Here is an 18,380-nt window from a genome sequence, read left to right on the forward strand (position 1 = left end):
CCAATAGTTATTTTGCATACATCCTTCCCACAACGTTCTGGGAATGGTGCAGGATACCCAGCTAGCACATAATGTTCTGAGAACCATATGTTTCTTAGGTGGGAATTTCAGTACTTCAGCATAACATTTCCTTCAGGTTTCCTCATTGTTCTATTTAAAGTAATGTTCTCAAATTGTTTCGAGAACGTTAAGAAACAACCTTCTGTGGGAATTTCAGTACTTCAGCATAACGTTTTCTGCAGGTTTCCTCATGGTTCTATTTAAAGTCATGTTATCATAACATTAAGAAGAAATTTCATAAAAGACATAGAAAAACATTAGTAACGTTCAAAATACGTTCTAAGAATGTAATTTAAAAACATATACATTCTGTTCTCAGCATCAACTAGACTCTCTCTATTCTCTATCTTGTTAAGTGTGCTCAGGTGTGTTGGCTGAGCCCACTAAATTAGTCACGCCTGATCTTAATGAGTGCTTGTTTACTTTGAAACGGGGTCTGTTTGAACAGACTAAAATGAACAGCTTTGTATGAATAAAAAAACAACATGGCATGCTAGCTCCATCCTTGTACCGCAGTGGACTAATTTCATAGCTTTGAATCTCACTGACGCCGTGCCACAATAAAACATAAATGTGTTTGATACCTAAGCAAAACAGTTAATCCCAACTAAGCTAACAGTGTAATCAAAAGTCTTATTGAAATGTTCTCAGAACATTAACTCATCATCTTCAAATAACCTATAATTTTTGTTTTCACAACTTTAATAAAACCTTCCAGGTAAACGTTTAGGGAACCATAGTAAAGCGTTCTCAGAACCTCCCCGCAACCTAAAAAGGTACATTCCCAGAACAGGCAAAACATTCACTTCCATTCTCAGAACGTAAAAAAAAAAATAACTTCAGTTTTACAGGTCGGGAAACGTATGGCTTCATTCCCAGAACCAATGGGAAACCAAAAACATACGTTCTCACAACCTCCAAGGAACCAAATGTGCTAGCTGGGCTCTGACCTCTAACCTCTAGGCTACCTACCTGAAGTTAACCTCTAACCTCTAGGGTAAAGCACCTGAAGTTTCCCGAAGCTCTCCTGCAGTGCCAGGCACAGTCTCATCACCAGCCCTGCCCAGAGGAGGTCACTCCCGGCAAAGTGCCATGCGGAGAACCGAACATAGATGAACCGGACATTCTTCCGTCGCTGGTTCTCCTCGGTCCAGACGGGTCTGTAGAACAGCAGCCTGCAGATCAGAGCTAGGAGACCAGTGATGGAGGTTTTGACGGAACGAGGCTTGGACCTGCCCTGGTAACTCTGCTCCCTCCTCTCTGCCTCCTGCTCCATGTGGACTAGTCAAGGAGCGAGCGAGTGAGCAAGAGAGAGAGAGAGAGAGAGAGAAAGAGAACAGTGAGATAAGGATATGTTCCTTCTAGCTCTGGGCATTAGGGCTACTTTCTAACGCTGAGCATCCTGAGTGGATGAATATTGGCAACACTCTATATGACAGGATCATGTTGTATCTACCCTCTATATGACAGGATCATATTGTACCTACCCACTATAAGACAGGATCATGTTGTGTCTACCTACCCACTATAAGACAGGATCATGTTGTGTTTATCTACCCACTATAAGACAGGATCATGTTGTGTGTACCTACCCTCTATCAGACAGGATCATGTTGTGTGTACCTACCCACTCACTATAAGACAGGATCATGTTGTGTCTACCTATCCTCTATCAGACAGGATCATGTTGTGTGTAACTACCCTCTATATTACAGGATCATGTGTGTAACTACCCTCTATATATCTGAGGATCATGTTGTGTTTACCTACCCTCTATGAGACAGGATCATGTTGTGTCTACCTACCCTCTATAAGACAGGATCATGTTGTGTCTACCTACCCTCTATGAGACAGGATCATGTTGTGTCTACCTACCCTCTATAAGACAGGATCATGTTGTGTGTAACTACCCTCTATGAGACAGGATCATGTTGTGTGTACCTACCCACTATAAGACAGAATCATGTTGTGTTTATCTACCCACTATAAGACAGGATCATGTTGTGTTTACCTACCCTCTATGAGACAGGATCATGTTGTGTCTACCTACCCTCTATATATCTGAGGATCATGTTGTGTCTACCTACCCTCTATAAGACAGGATCATGTTGTGTGTAACTACCCTCTATGAGACAGGATCATGTTGTGTGTACCTACCCACTATAAGACAGAATCATGTTGTGTTTATCTACCCACTATAAGACAGGATCATGTTGTGTTTACCTATCCTCTATGAGACAGGATCATGTTGTGTCTACCTACCCTCCATGAGACAGGATCATGTTGTGTCTACCTACCCTCTATATATCTGAGGATCATGTTGTGTCTACCTACCCTCTATATATCTGAGGATCATGTTGTGTTTACCTACCCTCTATGAGACAGGATCATGTTGTGTTTACCTACCCTCTATGAGACAGGATCATGTTGTGTGTACCTACCCTCTATAAGACAGGATCATGTTGTGTGTAACTACCCTCTATCAGACAGGATCATGTTGTGTGTAACTACCCTCTATATTACAGGATCATGTGTGTAACTACCCTCTATATATCTGAGGATCATGTTGTGTTTACCTACCCTCTATGAGACAGGATCATGTTGTGTCTACCTACCCTCTATAAGACAGGATCATGTTGTGTCTACCTACCCTCTATGAGACAGGATCATGTTGTGTCTACCTACCCTCTATGAGACAGGATCATGTTGTGTCTACCTACCCTCTATGAGACAGGATCATGTTGTGTCTACCTATCCTCTATGAGACAGGATCATGTGGTGTGTAACTACCCTCTATAAGACAGGATCATGTGGTGTGTAACTACCCTCTATCAGACAGGATCATGTTGTGTCTACCTACCCTCTATGAGACAGGATCATGTTGTGTCTACCTACCCTCTATATATCTGAGGATCATGTTGTGTCTACCTACCCTCTATATATCTGAGGATCATGTTGTGTTTACCTACCCTCTATGAGACAGGATCATGTTGTGTTTACCTACCCTCTATGAGACAGGATCATGTTGTGTGTACCTACCCTCTATAAGACAGGATCATGTTGTGTGTAACTACCCTCTATCAGACAGGATCATGTTGTGTGTAACTACCCTCTATATTACAGGATCATGTGTGTAACTACCCTCTATATATCTGAGGATCATGTTGTGTTTACCTACCCTCTATGAGACAGGATCATGTTGTGTCTACCTACCCTCTATAAGACAGGATCATGTTGTGTCTACCTACCCTCTATGAGACAGGATCATGTTGTGTCTACCTACCCTCTATAAGACAGGATCATGTTGTGTCTACCTACCCTCTATGAGACAGGATCATGTTGTGTCTACCTACCCTCTATGAGACAGGATCATGTTGTGTCTACCTATCCTCTATGAGACAGGATCATGTGGTGTGTAACTACCCTCTATCAGACAGGATCATGTTGTGTCTACCTACCCTCTATGAGACAGGATCATGTTGTGTCTACCTACCCTCTATATATCTGAGGATCATGTTGTGTGTACCTACCCTCTATAAGACAGGATCATGTTGTGTCTACCTACCCTCTATAAGACAGGATCATGTTGTGTCTACCTACCCTCTATATATCTGAGGATCATGTTGATGCGGTTCTGACATGATGAGTAGAGGCCCACCGTGGCAGGAGAGGACACTTTAATCAGAGTCTTGGACAGAGCGTAAGCATAGATGTGATCCGACGGCAAATCTATAGAATCAAAAGAGATGAATGTAGCACAGAACATTCCTTCCAGGCATTTTGATAGGTCGGTTAAGTAGCTCAAATGTAATGGGAAACATTTTCCATTCTACTGAAAAAAATCTAAAAGATGAAAATAAAGGGACCAAAATGCATCATACCGGATGTATTTCTGTATTTTGAAAGTTCTATATCTTGAAAATTTGACTGCTGATCTGACCTTTTGGGGACTATATCAACAATGGACTAATGAAACAAACACCAAAATATATTTCTTTAATGATTGACAGTGTTTTCTGAATGATGGGAGTGATTTTTAAAGCATGTGACCACATGAATTTCCTCCAATGAGATAATAAAGGTTATCAAATGTCCTAATTATTACCAGTTGCACACAACTTCCTCTTTTTTAAACCTACAGTATGACTGCATCTGAAATGGCTCCCTATTCCCCCATAGGCCTCTGGTCCAAAGTAGTGCACTACATAGGGAACAGGGTGCCATTTGGGACACTGTCCTGTGTTTGTGTATTCCAGCTGCAGAGTTACAGAACAGGCCCAGTATATCATTATGCAAACATTCGGGTGCTGTTCTGTTCTATTCTGTTCACACAGCCATAATTGGGTTAGGGTAACTCAGAGAGGGGTTGAGAGTGAGGGACCCTAGAAACTAACAATTTGGAGGAGGAAATGGAATCTGGAATCTCAATTTTCTCTTTTTCTCTCGCATGAGAGAGCTCACCTTTTGTTATCATTGTATTGGTGTTGCCAACGGCACCCAGAGAATAATGGTAATGTATGGCTGTTTGTGATCTGTGAATGACAAAGAATAACACTTACAAAACCTCAGGTGAAAGAGAGGGAGGGAGAGAGTGAGAGAGGGTGGAGGTGAAAGAGAAGGGGGAGGAAAAAGAGAGGGAGGGAGAGAGAGAGAGGGTGGAGGTGAATGAGAAGGGGGAGAAAAAAGAGAGTGAGGGAGAGAGTGAGAGAGAGAGAGAGAGAGAGAGAGAGAGAGAGAGAGAGAGAGAGAGAGGGTGGAGGTGAATGAGAAGGGGGAGGAAAAAGAGAGAGGGAGAGAGAGCGAGTGGAGGTGAATGAGAAGGGGGAGGAAAAAGAGAGTGAGGGAGAGAGAGAGAGAGAGAGAGAGAGAGGGTGGAAGTGAATGCGAAGGGGGAGGAAAAAGAGAGGGAGGGAGAGAGAGAGAGAGAGAGAGAGAGAGAGGGTGGAAGTGAATGCGAAGGGGGAGGAAAAAGAGAGTGAGGGAGAGAGTGAGAGAGAGAGAGAGAGAGAGAGAGAGAGAGAGAGAGAGAGAGAGAGAGGGTGGAGGTGAATGAGAAGGGGGAGGAAAAAGAGAGAGGGAGAGAGAGCGAGTGGAGGTGAATGAGAAGGGGGAGGAAAAAGAGAGTGAGGGAGAGAGAGAGAGAGAGAGAGAGAGAGGGTGGAAGTGAATGCGAAGGGGGAGGAAAAAGAGAGTGAGGGAGAGAGTGAGAGAGAGAGAGAGAGAGAGAGAGAGAGAGAGAGAGAGGGTGGAGGTGAATGAGAAGGGGGAGGAAAAAGAGAGTGAGGGAGAGAGAGAGAGAGAGAGGGTGGGGAATTGAATACTAATATAACAGCAGGGTTATATAGAAAGTGCATCACAACACAACTTAAGCAGTAGATAAGATAGAAATAAAATGACTTGGTGACTAAATACACCTCAATGTATACAGTATATGTCATTCTGGTGCTATTTTGAGTTACTATACATCCAGTGAGTTACTGAGTTACTATACATCCAGTGAGTTGCTATACATCCAGTGAGTTACTATACATCCAGTGAGTTACTGAGTTACTATACATCCAGTGAGTTACTAAGTTACTATACATCCAGTGAGTTACTATACATCCAGTGAGTTACTATACATCCAGTGAGTTACTGAGTTACTATACATCCAGTGAGTTACTAAGTTACTATACATCCAGTGAGTTACTGAGTTACTATACATCCAGTGAGTTACTATACATCCAGTGAGTTACTGAGTTACTATACATCCAGTGAGTTACTAAGTTACTATACATCCAGTGAGTTACTGAGTTACTATACATCCAGTGAGTTACTAAGTTACTATACATCCAGTGAGTTACTGAGTTACTATACATCCAGTGAGTTACTGAGTTACTATAAATCCAGTGAGTTACTAAGTTACTATACATCCAGTGAGTTACTGAGTTACTATACATCCAGTGAGTTACTGAGTTACTATACATCCAGTGAGTTACTATACATCCAGTGAGTTACTGAGTTACTATACATCCAGTGAGTTACTGAGTTACTATACATCCAGTGAGTTACTGAGTTACTATACATCCAGTGAGGTACTATACATCCAGTGAGTTGCTATACATCCAGTGAGTTACTAAGTTACTATACATCCAGTGAGTTACTGAGTTACTATACATCCAGTGAGTTACTGAGTTACTATACATCCAGTGAGTTACTGAGTTACTATACATCCAGTGAGTTACTGAGTTACTATACATCCAGTGAGTTACTGAGTTACTATACATCCAGTGAGTTACTGAGTTACTATACATCCAGTGAGTTACTGAGTTACTATACATCCAGTGAGTTACTGAGTTACTATACATCCAGTGAGTTACTAAGTTACTATACATCCAGTGAGTTACTGAGTTACTATACATCCAGTGAGTTACTGAGTTACTATACATCCAGTGAGTTACTATACATCCAGTGAGTTACTGAGTTACTATTCATCCAGTGAGTTAATGAGTTACTATACATCCAGTGAGTTACTGAGTTACTATACATCCAGTGAGTTACTATACATCCAGTGAGTTACTGATTTACTATACATCCAGTGAGTTACTGAGTTACTATACATCCAGTGAGTTACTGAGTTACTATACATCCAGTGAGTTACTATACATCCAGTGAGTTACTGAGTTACTATACATCCAGTGAGTTACTGAGTTACTATTCATCCAGTGAGTTACTGAGTTACTATACATCCAGTGAGTTACTGAGTTACTATACATCCAGTGAGTTACTGAGTTACTATACATCCAGTGAGTTACTGAGTTACTATACATCCAGTGAGTTACTATACATCCAGTGAGTTACTGAGTTACTATACATCCAGTGAGTTACTGAGTTACTATTCATCCAGTGAGTTACTGAGTTACTATACATCCAGTGAGTTACTGAGTTACTATACATCCAGTGAGTTACTGAGTTACTATACATCCAGTGAGTTGCTATACATCCAGTGAGTTACTGAGTTACTATACATCCAGTGAGTTACTAAGTTACTATACATCCAGTGAGTTACTGAGTTACTATGCATCCAGTGAGTTACTAAGTTACTATACATCCAGTCAGTTACTGAGTTACTATACATCCAGTGAGTTACTGTACATCCAGTGAGTTGCTATACATCCAGTGAGTTACTGAGTTACTATACATCCAGTGAGTTACTAAGTTACTATACATCCAGTGAGTTACTGAGTTACTATACATCCAGTGAGTTCCTATACATCCAGTGAGTTGCTATACATCCAGTGAGTTACTATACATCCAGTGAGTTACTAAGTTACTATACATCCAGTGAGTTACTAAGTTACTATACATCCAGTGAGTTACTGAGTTACTATACATACAGTGAGTTACTGAGTTACTATACATCCAGTGAGTTACTGAGTGACTATACATCCAGTGAGTTACTGAGTTACTATACATCCAGTGAGTTACTGAGTTACTATACATCCAGTGAGTTACTGTGATACTATACATCCAATAGGCTATTTGTAGTGTACATGCAGTTAGTAGTACTTGCCAGGATAAGGTGGGTGTGTCCAGGATAAGGTGGGTGTGTCCAGGATAAGGTGGGTGTGTCCAGGTTAAGGTGGGTGTGTCCAGGATAAGGTGGGTGTGTCCAGGATAAGGTGGGTGTGTCCAGGATAAGGTGGGTGTGTCCAGGATAAGGTGGGTGTGTGCTTTATAAGATAGCATAGTGCTTACTGACCATGAGCAACCACTTAGAATTCAGCTATTTGAGATACACTACAATGCCCTGTATCCAATCAAAACCCATCAGATGAAACAGAGGTCTTACCTTTCAGTTGGACGTCTCAGAACCCACTCCTCCTCCTAACACGGATCAGGGACAGGATCAATAGATGTTGTCTTGTTGTGACTGAGAGAGGGAACCACAGAGAGAGAATGCTGCTACCCACCGCTACAATGGCTAAGGTGTGGTGAACTTTACACCCCTAGCCCAGGGCCTGCCTGGCTAACTTCCTGCCCGCTGTACAGCTTTACAATGCAGATATCAGCTAAAAGCTAATCATTCACTAGATAATTTCTCCTTCGGTCTGTTTGTATGGCTCTCTCTCTCTCTCTCTCGCTCTCTCTCTCTATCTCTCTCTATTTGGTCTGTCTGCAGGGCTCTATCTCTCTCTATTCTGTCTGTCTGTAGGGCTCTCTCTCTCTCTATTATGTCTGTCTGTAGGGCTCTATCTCTCTCTATTCTGTCTGTCTGCAGGGCTCTATCTCTCTCTATTCTGTCTGTCTGTAGGGCTCTCTCTCTCTATTCTGTCTGTCTGTAGGGCTCTCTCTCTCTCTCTATTCTGTCTGTCTGTAGGGCTGTCTCTCTCTCTATTCTGTCTGTCTGTAGGGCTCTCTCTCTCTCTCTCTCTATTCTGTCTGTCTGTAGGGCTCTCTCGCTCTCTATTCTGTCTGTCTGTAGGGCTCTCTCTCTCTCTCTATTCTGTCTGTCTGTAGGGCTCTCTCTCTCTCACTCTATTCTGTCTGTCTGTAGGACTCTCTCTCTCTCTCTCTCTATTCTGTCTGTCTGTAGGGCTCTCTCTCTCTATTATGTCTGTCTGTAGGGCTGTCTCTCTCTCTATTCTGTCTGTCTGTAGGGCTCTATCTCTCTATTCTGTCTGTCTGTAGGGCTCTCTCTCTCTATTCTGTCTGTCTGTAGGGCTCTCTCTCTCTCTCTATTCTGTCTGTAGGGCTCTCTCTCTCTCTATTCTGTCTGTCTGTAGGGCTCTCTCTCTCTCTATTCTGTCTGTCTGTAGGGCTCTCTCTCTCTCTATTCTGTCTGTCTGTAGGGCTGTCTCTCCCTCTATTCTGTCTGTCTGTAGGGCTCTCTCTCTCTATTCTGTCTGTCTGTAGGGCTCTCTCTCTCTATTTGGTCTGTCTGTTGGGCTCTCTCTCTCTCTATTCTGTCTGTAGGGCTCTCTCTCTATTCTGTCTGTCTGTAGGGCTCTCTCTCTATTCTGTCTGTCTGTAGGGCTCTCTCACTCTCTATTCTGTCTGTCTGTAGGGCTCTCTCTCTCTATTCTGTCTGTAGGGCTCTCTCTCTCTCTATTCTGTCTGTCTGTAGGGCTCTCTCTATTATGTCTGTGTGTAGGGCTCTCTCTCTCTCTATTCTGTCTGTCTGTAGGGCTCTCTCACTCTCTATTCTGTCTGTCTGTAGGGCTCTCTCTCTCTCTATTCTGTCTGTCTGTAGGGCTCTCTCTCTCTCTATTCTGTCTGTCTGTAGGGCTCTCTCTCTCTCTCTATTCTGTCTCTGTAGGGCTCTCTCTCTATTCTGTCTGTCTGTAGGGCTCTCTCTCTCTCTATTCTGTCTGTCTGTAGGGCTCTCTCTCTCTCTCTATTTTGTCTGTAGGGCTCTATCTCTCTCTATTCTGTCTGTCTGTAGGGCTCTCTCTCTCTATTCTGTCTGTGTGTAGGGCTCTCTCTCTCTCTATTCTGTCTGTGTGTAGGGCTCTCTCTCTCTCTATTCTGTCTGTCTGTAGGGCTCTCTCTCTCTCTATTCTGTCTGTCTGTAGGGCTCTCTCTATATATATATTCTGTCTGTCTGTAGGGCTCTCTCTCTCTCTATTCTGTCTGTCTGTAGGGCTCTCTCTATATATATATTCTGTCTGTCTGTAGGGCTCTCTCTCTTTCTATTCTGTCTGTCTGTAGGGCTCTCTCTATATATATATTCTGTCTGTCTGTAGGGCTCTCTCTCTCTCTATTCTGTCTGTCTGTAGGGCTCTCTCTCTCTCTATTCTGTCTGTCTGTAGGGCTCTCTCTATATATATATTCTGTCTGTCTGTAGGGCTCTCTCTCTCTCTCTATTCTGTCTGTCTGTAGGGCTCTCTCTATATATATATATATTCTGTCTGTCTGTAGGGCTCTCTCTCTATATATATTCTGTCTGTCTGTAGGGTTCTCTCTCTCTATTCTGTCTGTCTGTAGGGCTCTCTCTCTCTCTCTATTCTGTCTGTCTGTAGGGCTCTCTCTCTCTCTATTCTGTCTGTCTGTAGGGTTCTCTCTCTCTCTATTCTGTCTGTCTGTAGGGTTCTCTCTCTCTCTATTCTGTCTGTCTCTCTCTCTTTCTATTCTGTCTGTTGGCAGGGCTCAATTAGCTTGAGTACGAGTCTCTTTAACAATCCACTCCTTGCCACTCCTTGTCATTGCCAAAGAGACTGGCCTTTCAGCAATCTTAACGTTTTTTCTAAACTGCCCCCTGTAATTCTTAATTTTTTTTTCATTCAGTTGAGTCTATGATGGAAGCCTGGCGTGAAGATATTTCAACATCATGTCCAGATGATAAAAGGCTTCAATGATCACCCGTGCCAAATGTATAGCTGTCTCTCCCTCTATTCTGTCTGTCTGTAGGGCTCTCTCTCTCTATTCTGTCTGTCTGTAGGGCTCTCTCTCTCTATTTGGTCTGTCTGTTGGGCTCTCTCTCTCTCTATTCTGTCTGTAGGGCTCTCTCTCTATTCTGTCTGTCTGTAGGGCTCTCTCTCTATTCTGTCTGTCTGTAGGGCTCTCTCACTCTCTATTCTGTCTGTCTGTAGGGCTCTCTCTCTCTATTCTGTCTGTAGGGCTCTCTCTCTCTCTATTCTGTCTGTCTGTAGGGCTCTCTCTATTATGTCTGTGTGTAGGGCTCTCTCTCTCTCTATTCTGTCTGTCTGTAGGGCTCTCTCTCTCTCTATTCTGTCTGTCTGTAGGGCTCTCTCTCTCTCTATTCTGTCTGTCTGTAGGGCTCTCTCTCTCTCTATTCTGTCTGTCTGTAGGGCTCTCTCTCTCTCTCTATTCTGTCTCTGTAGGGCTCTCTCTCTATTCTGTCTGTCTGTAGGGCTCTCTCTCTCTCTATTCTGTCTGTCTGTAGGGCTCTCTCTCTCTCTCTATTTTGTCTGTAGGGCTCTATCTCTCTCTATTCTGTCTGTCTGTAGGGCTCTCTCTCTCTATTCTGTCTGTGTGTAGGGCTCTCTCTCTCTATTCTGTCTGTGTGTAGGGCTCTCTCTCTCTCTATTCTGTCTGTCTGTAGGGCTCTCTCTCTCTCTATTCTGTCTGTCTGTAGGGCTCTCTCTATATATATTCTGTCTGTCTGTAGGGCTCTCTCTCTCTCTATTCTGTCTGTCTGTAGGGCTCTCTCTATATATATATTCTGTCTGTCTGTAGGGCTCTCTCTCTTTCTATTCTGTCTGTCTGTAGGGCTCTCTCTATATATATTCTGTCTGTCTGTAGGGCTCTCTCTCTCTCTATTCTGTCTGTCTGTAGGGCTCTCTCTCTCTCTATTCTGTCTGTCTGTAGGGCTCTCTCTATATATATATTCTGTCTGTCTGTAGGGCTCTCTCTCTCTCTCTATTCTGTCTGTCTGTAGGGCTCTCTCTATATATATATATATTCTGTCTGTCTGTAGGGCTCTCTCTCTATATATATTCTGTCTGTCTGTAGGGTTCTCTCTCTCTATTCTGTCTGTCTGTAGGGCTCTCTCTCTCTCTCTATTCTGTCTGTCTGTAGGGCTCTCTCTCTCTCTATTCTGTCTGTCTGTAGGGTTCTCTCTCTCTCTATTCTGTCTGTCTGTAGGGTTCTCTCTCTCTCTATTCTGTCTGTCTCTCTCTCTTTCTATTCTGTCTGTTGGCAGGGCTCAATTAGCTTGAGTACGAGTCTCTTTAACAATCCACTCCTTGCCACTCCTTGTCATTGCCAAAGAGACTGGCCTTTCAGCAATCTTAACGTTTTTTCTAAACTGCCCCCTGTAATTCTTAATTTTTTTTTCATTCAGTTGAGTCTATGATGGAAGCCTGGCGTGAAGATATTTCAACATCATGTCCAGATGATAAAAGGCTTCAATGATCACCCGTGCCAAATGTATAGGTGTCCCCATAGATCTAAAATTTTAATTGAGGAAATGTGATCCTAATAATTGTTTTGAGCCTCCACGGTAAACATCCCTCCTAATGAAAAGACTCCACATCCTGCTGGTATGAGCTGCAGAGGACAGTGTAGTTGCACTTGATACTGTATGTGTTTATGGATGAAAAAGTGTTCTTGCCATTTCCAAAAATAAGCTCAGTGGGGAATGGGGAGTCTCTGCTTTGCGATCTGTTGCCTAGGTCAACAGCCAGGGTTTCATTAAATAGGCCTAGGCTGTCACATCCTGACCAACAGAGGGAGTAATTGTATTAGTATTTGGTCAGGACGTGGCAGAAGGGTTTGTGTTTTGTATGGTTTTCTAGTTTGTCTATTTCTGTGTGGTCTGTGTGGCTCCCGATCAGGAACAGCTGTACATCGTTGTTCCTGATTGGGAGTCATATATTAGTTGCTTGTTTTCACCTGGGGTTTTGTGGGTAGTTGTCTTTAGCACTGCTGTTGTTATTATAGCCTGTTAAACTGTCTTCTGTTGTTCTTCGTTTTTTTGTTGATGTTCACTTTATTTAATAAATATCAAGATGAGCATCCACATTCCTGCTGCGTTTTGGTCATCGCTACCCAACGACACCCGTGACATAGGCACTATACTTTTTTATTTAAAATGTAATTAAACCGACACATTTGCCAGTTTTCAACTTCAATTCACAGGCACGAAACGTGCGTCAGACAAAAACATTGTTTAAATTAACTAAATGTTTGGTGTTTTTGATTTATGTCAGTTTCATTGTTTTTTATGCTATAAATTGTTTTTTTATGGTTATAAGTCATTCAATTTAATGGAAAATTGTATCTTTTGCAATTCTGAGTAATTATTACTTTAGTAAGGATATACACTTTATTCAGTACTACAGCAGTTGCTAAATAATTCCAATAGATGGCAGTATAAGGCCACAAATGAAATGACAGAAGATTTCTTTAGTTTTCTCCCTGGGTACACCACTCCACTCACAGGAAAAATCCTGCGTCAGACTAAAATATTGTTTTGTCTCTGGCGTACATTGCACAGACCACCTAAATCCACTGTAGCCTAGCATACGAATTGTCTATTAATAGCCAAGGCTTTTTTTACAGTCTTGTCCCATCATTGTAACTCCCGTACGGACTCGGGAGAGGCGAAGGTCGAGAGCCGTGCGTCCTCCGAAACACAACCCAATCAAGCCACACTACTTCTTGACACCAATGTGTCGGAGGAAACACCATACACCTGGCAACTGTGTCAGCATGCACTGCACCCGGCCCGCCACAGGAGTCACTAGTGCGCAATGGGACAAGGACATCCCTCCCCTAACCCGGACGACGCTGGGCCAATTGTGCACCCCCCCATGGGTCTTTCAGTCCTGGCCAGCTGCGACAGAGCCTGGACTCGAACCCAGAATCTCTAGTGGCACAGCTAGCACTGTGATGCAGTGTCTTAGACCACTGAGACAGAGCCTGGACTCAAACCCAGAATCTCTAGTAGCACAGCTAGCACTGTGATGCAGTGCCTTAGACCACTGAGACAGAGCCTGGACTCTAACCCAGGATCTCTAGTAGCACAGCTAGCACTGTGATGCAGTGCCTTAGACCACTGAGACAGAGCCTGGACTCTAACCCAGGATCTCTAGTAGCACAGCTAGCACTGTGATGCAGTGCCTTAGACCACTGAGACAGAGCCTGGACTCTAACCCAGGATCTCTAGTAGCACAGCTAGCACTGTGATGCAGTGCCTTAGACCACTGAGACAGAGCCTGGACTCTAACCCAGGATCTCTAGTAGCACAGCTAGCACTGTGATGCAGTGCCTTAGACCACTGAGACAGAGCCTGGACTCTAACCCAGGATCTCTAGTAGCACAGCTAGCACTGTGATGCAGTGCCTTAGACCACCGAGACAGAGCCTGGACTCTAACCCAGGATCTCTAGTAGCACAGCTAGCACTGTGATGCAGTGCCTTAGACCACCGCGCCACTCGGGAGGCCAACTTACACAACTCTGTCTTCACTGTTCCCTTCTTGAGCAATTCTCTTATTGCTCTTGAACTAGTAGCCTAACCCAATGTGTCCCAGAAGTAGAGATATAGTTTGGTCACTTACTTTGAACAATATATATTTGAGGTTCCACACGCCACACAGCCTATTGGTTGTTGTTTACACCTATCCTGTCCTTTCAGATCTGTGAACTGATAGAAGAGGGCGGGGCTAAGGGGCAGGGGGGAGGGGGCTGCAGTTTAAAGTTCCTGAATTCTTGATCTACTGATGGTATGTCTGCTATGACAACGGGCTGTTCAGACTGTACTCAGGCCTGTACTGACATGTGTGGCTGTAGCTGTAGGGTTGCCTGAAGCCACGAGATCCTCCACAGAGCAAGACTGATGACAGAACACTGTGGATATACAGTACCAGTCAAACGTTTTAGAACACTTACTCATTCAAGGGTTTTTCTTTATTTGTACTATTTTCTACATTGTAGGATAATAGTGAAGACATCAAAATGATGAAATAACACATATGGAATCATGAAGTAACCAAAAAAGTGTTAAACAAATCAAAATATATTTTAGATTTGAGATTCTTTAAAGTAGCCACCCTTTGCCTTGATGACAGCTTTGCACACTCTTGGCATTCTCTCAACCAGCTTCTTGAGGAAGTCACCTGGAATGCATTTCAATCAACAGGTGTGCCTTGTTAAAAGTTAACTTGTGGAATTTCTTTCCTTCTTAATGCGTTTGAATCAATCAGTTGTGTTGTGACAAAGTAAGGGTGTATACAGAAGATAGCCCTATTTGGTAAAAGACCAAGTCCATAGTATGACGAGAACAGCTCAAATAAGCAAAGAGAAATGACAGTCCATCATTACTTTAAGACATGAAGGTCAGTCAATCCGGAACATTTCAAGAACTTTTAAAGTTTCTTCAAGTGCAGTGGCAAAATCCATCAAGTGCTATGATGAAACTGTCTCTCATGATGACCGCCACAAGAAAGGAAGACCCAGAGTTACCTCTGCTGCAGAGGATAAGTTCATTAGAATAACTGCACCTCAGATTGCAGCCCAAATAAATGCTTCACAGAGTTCAAGTAACAGACACATCTCAACATCAACTGTTCAGAGGAGACTGTGTGAATCAGACCTTCATGGTTGAATTACTGCAAAGAAACCACTACTAAAGGACACCAATAATAAGAAGAGACTTGATTGGGCCAAGTAACACGAGCAATGGACATTAGACTGGTGGAAATCTGTCCTTTGGTCTGATGAGTCCAAATTTCAGATTTTTGCTTCCAACCACTGCGTCTTTGTGAGACGCAGAGTAGGTGAACGGATGATCTCCGCGGTTCCCACCGTGAAGCATGGAGGAGGAGGTGTGATAGTGTGGGAGTGCTTTCCTGGTGACACTGATTTATTTAGAATTCAAGGCACACTTAACCAGCATGGCTACCACAGCATCCTGCAATGATACACCAATCCATTTGATTTGTGCTTAGTGGGACTATCATTTATTTTTCAACAGAACAATGACCCAAAACACACCTCCAGGCTGTGTAAGTGCTATTTGACCAAGAAGGAGAGTGATGGAGTGCTGCATCAGATGACCTGGCCTCCACAATCACCCGACCTCAACCCAATTGAGATGGCTTGGGATGAGTTGGACCGCAGAGTGAAGGAAAAGCAGCCAACAAGTGCTCAGCATATGTGGGAACTCATTCAAGACCGTTGGAAAAGCATTCCTAATGAAGCTGGTTGAGAGAATGTCAAGAGTGAGCAAAGCTGTCCTCAAGGCAGAGGGTGGCTACTTTGAAGAATCTAAAATCTAAAATAAATTTTGTTTAACACTTTTTTTGTTACTGCATGTGTTATTTCCTAGTTATGATGTCTTCACTATTATTCTACAAAGTACAAAATAGTAAAAAAAAAAGTTTGAGTTTTTTGAGTGAGTAGGTGTGTCCTAACTTTTGACTGGTACTGTATATATGTATTTATGTATACACACTATATATATATATATATATATATTATACACTACATTTATAGCAGCAGAACCAACTCCACATTAATGCCCATGATTTTGGAATGAGATGTTCGACGAGCAGGTGTCCACATACTTTTGGTCATGTAGTGTATTATATATAAATATATATATATATATTTGGTAATGTAGTGTATTATATATATATATAAAATACACTACATTACCAAAAGTATGTGGACACCTGCTCGTCGAACATCTCATTCCAAAATAATGGGCATTAATATGGAGTTGGTTCTGCTGCTATAACAGCCTGCACTCTTCTGGGAAGGCTTTCCACTAGATGTTGGATCATTGTTGTGGGGACTTGCGTCCATTCAGCCACAAGAGCATTATTGAAGTCGGGCACTGATGTTGGGTGTTTAGGCCTGGCTTGCAGTCGGCGTTCCAATTCATCCCAATTGTGTTTGATAAGGTTGAGGTCAGGGCTCTGTGCAGGCCTGTCAAGTTCTTCCGCAAACCAGGAATTTACAGCCGAAGCATTGCAGGGAATACTGACCGAAGACGTTCCCCACTCCCAGGCCACTGAGCCTGTGTAGGGATGTGATTTGGATTGGACTGTCACTGTGGGATGGTTGTTGGATTTACATGTTGTTGGATTTTGTCTGAAGTCACCCCCCCCCCCCCTTTTCCACAATTGATGTTTCTTTTTTCTCCAGTTCACTAACTGTACAGTAGGTGGCAGCATACACATTACATTTTGTGTGAACGTCATTTTACCAGAGAAGAAGAAGTTAGTGCATCAGTCCAGGGTCAGAGTAGTGCAGAAGTTGTCATGCTGAGACAGTGAATAAAGTAGAGGAGGATATATCAAGGGTGAGGGATTCTGAGAGGATCCCTGTGAGTAGTAGATCTCTACCAATACAGAGGGATACTGTAGGCCAATAGGTAATATGCTTCAGTAAGATGGTCTTCTAGCGTTCATAGCAATGCTTATCAACTGTACCGCAGAAATGGAATGTAAATCACAGAAAATAGATGTCGTGGTGGCAGCTTCAGAGAAATACTTGGGTGTATGAGATTTAATTTCAGAAGAGTTACAAGGTGTGTTGAGCGGCCGTGTCCTGTCCTCCCAGGCCATTGGCCTGGTGTAGAACCAGATAGAGGTCTAATGGTGGAATAGGGTAGTGAGTTAAAGTACTTGAGTAAAAATACTTTTAAATACTACTTAAGTAGTGTTTTGGGGTATCTGTACTTTACTTGACTATTTCTATTTTTGACAACTTTTACTTTTATTTCACTACATTCCTAAAGAAAGTAATGTACTTTTTACTCCATACATTTTCCCTGACACCCAAAAGTACTTTGTACATTTTGAATGCTTAGCAGGACAGAAAAATGGTCCAATTCACATACTTATCATGAGAAAATTCCTGGTCATCCCTATTGCCTCTGATCTGGCGGACTCACTAAACACAAATGTTTCGTTTGTAAATCATGTCTGTGTGTTGGAGCATGTCCCTGGCTATCTGTAAATTTAAAAAACAAGAAAATGGTGCCGCCTGGTTTGTTTAATATGTGGAATTTGAAATTATTTATACTTTTACTTTCTATACTTAAGTATATTTTATCAATTACATTTACTTTTGATACTTAAGTATATTTAAAACCAAACACTTTTAGACTTTTACTCAAGTAGTATTTTACTGGGTGACTTCCACTTGAGAAATGTTCTATTAAGGTATCTTTACATTTATTCAAGTATGACAATTGGGTACTTTTTCCACCACTTGGGCCAGTAACCGAAAGGTTGCTGGATCGAATCCCGGAGCTGAAAAGGTAAAAATTCTGCCCCTGAACAAGGCAGTTAACCCACTGTTCCCCCATAGGCCTTCATTGTAAATAAGAATTCGTTCTTAACTGACTTGCCTAGTTAAATCAAAGTAAATAAATACAAATTATTATACTGCTATTTAAAATCACTTGGAGCTGATTTCCTGGTGTTTTTACAGTCTATTATGTTCATTTGTTTTGCTCATTAAAACTTGGGGGGCCAAATAAAACCACCCGTGTGCCGCACGGGGGGAACCTGGTTTATACTATAGTCCAGTTGGGGGTGGTATTGCAGCACATCGACCAACCGCCATTAAACCCCACCGAACAAGAACAAGGACAAGTCCTGTTGCGCTGTGGTCGTCGCGGAACAGGAAGTTCCAGGCAGGCGTCAGCCGTAATGAAAGCGCCAGAACTGTTCTCTGAAGACGGTAGCTTTTATATCCGTTTCACATGTATTACTAAAAGGTATGTCATTGCACGTTTAAACTTTATAATATCGAAAGAACATGTCAGGTCACAAATCCGTCAAGGTATTATCGCGTTTGTTAATAAAGGTTTTATGACGTGTTATTTCTGTGTTAAACCGAGTGAAGAACGTGTAAAAAAATA

General features: G+C 42.6%; 2 protein-coding genes across 5 annotated transcripts in view; one reads left to right on the top strand and one right to left on the bottom strand.

Moving 5' to 3' along the window:
- The window catches only part of LOC115179489 (NTPase KAP family P-loop domain-containing protein 1-like), a 16,396-nt gene extending 8,240 nt beyond the window's left edge, over positions 1-8,156 (bottom strand). For 3 of the 4 annotated variants that reach the window (XM_029741041.1, XM_029741039.1, XM_029741043.1), the window contains exons 1-4: positions 7,892-8,156; positions 4,522-4,592; positions 3,661-3,789; positions 1,067-1,341 (exon numbers count right to left, since the gene is read on the bottom strand). In XM_029741041.1, coding sequence (XP_029596901.1) covers positions 1,067-1,341; positions 3,661-3,789; positions 4,522-4,534 — 417 coding nt within the window. In that variant the 5' untranslated portion in view covers positions 4,535-4,592; positions 7,892-8,156. Of the gene's footprint in view, positions 1-1,066; positions 1,342-1,793; positions 1,897-3,660; positions 3,790-4,521; positions 4,593-7,891 lie in introns of those variants that run through there. The other variant, XM_029741040.1, reaches the window with a different exon arrangement.
- Positions 8,157-18,166: 10,010 nt separating this feature from the next.
- LOC115179514 (zinc finger protein 239-like) overlaps positions 18,167-18,380 on the top strand; it is a 37,602-nt gene continuing 37,388 nt past the window's right edge. The window contains exon 1 of the transcript XR_003872929.1: positions 18,167-18,236. The gene's annotated coding sequence lies outside the window, so the exon portion shown is untranslated. The remainder of the gene's footprint in view (positions 18,237-18,380) is intronic.

Source organism: Salmo trutta, chromosome 39 (assembly GCF_901001165.1).
Source record: "Salmo trutta chromosome 39, fSalTru1.1, whole genome shotgun sequence".
Taxonomy (NCBI): Eukaryota; Metazoa; Chordata; class Actinopteri; order Salmoniformes; family Salmonidae; genus Salmo; species Salmo trutta.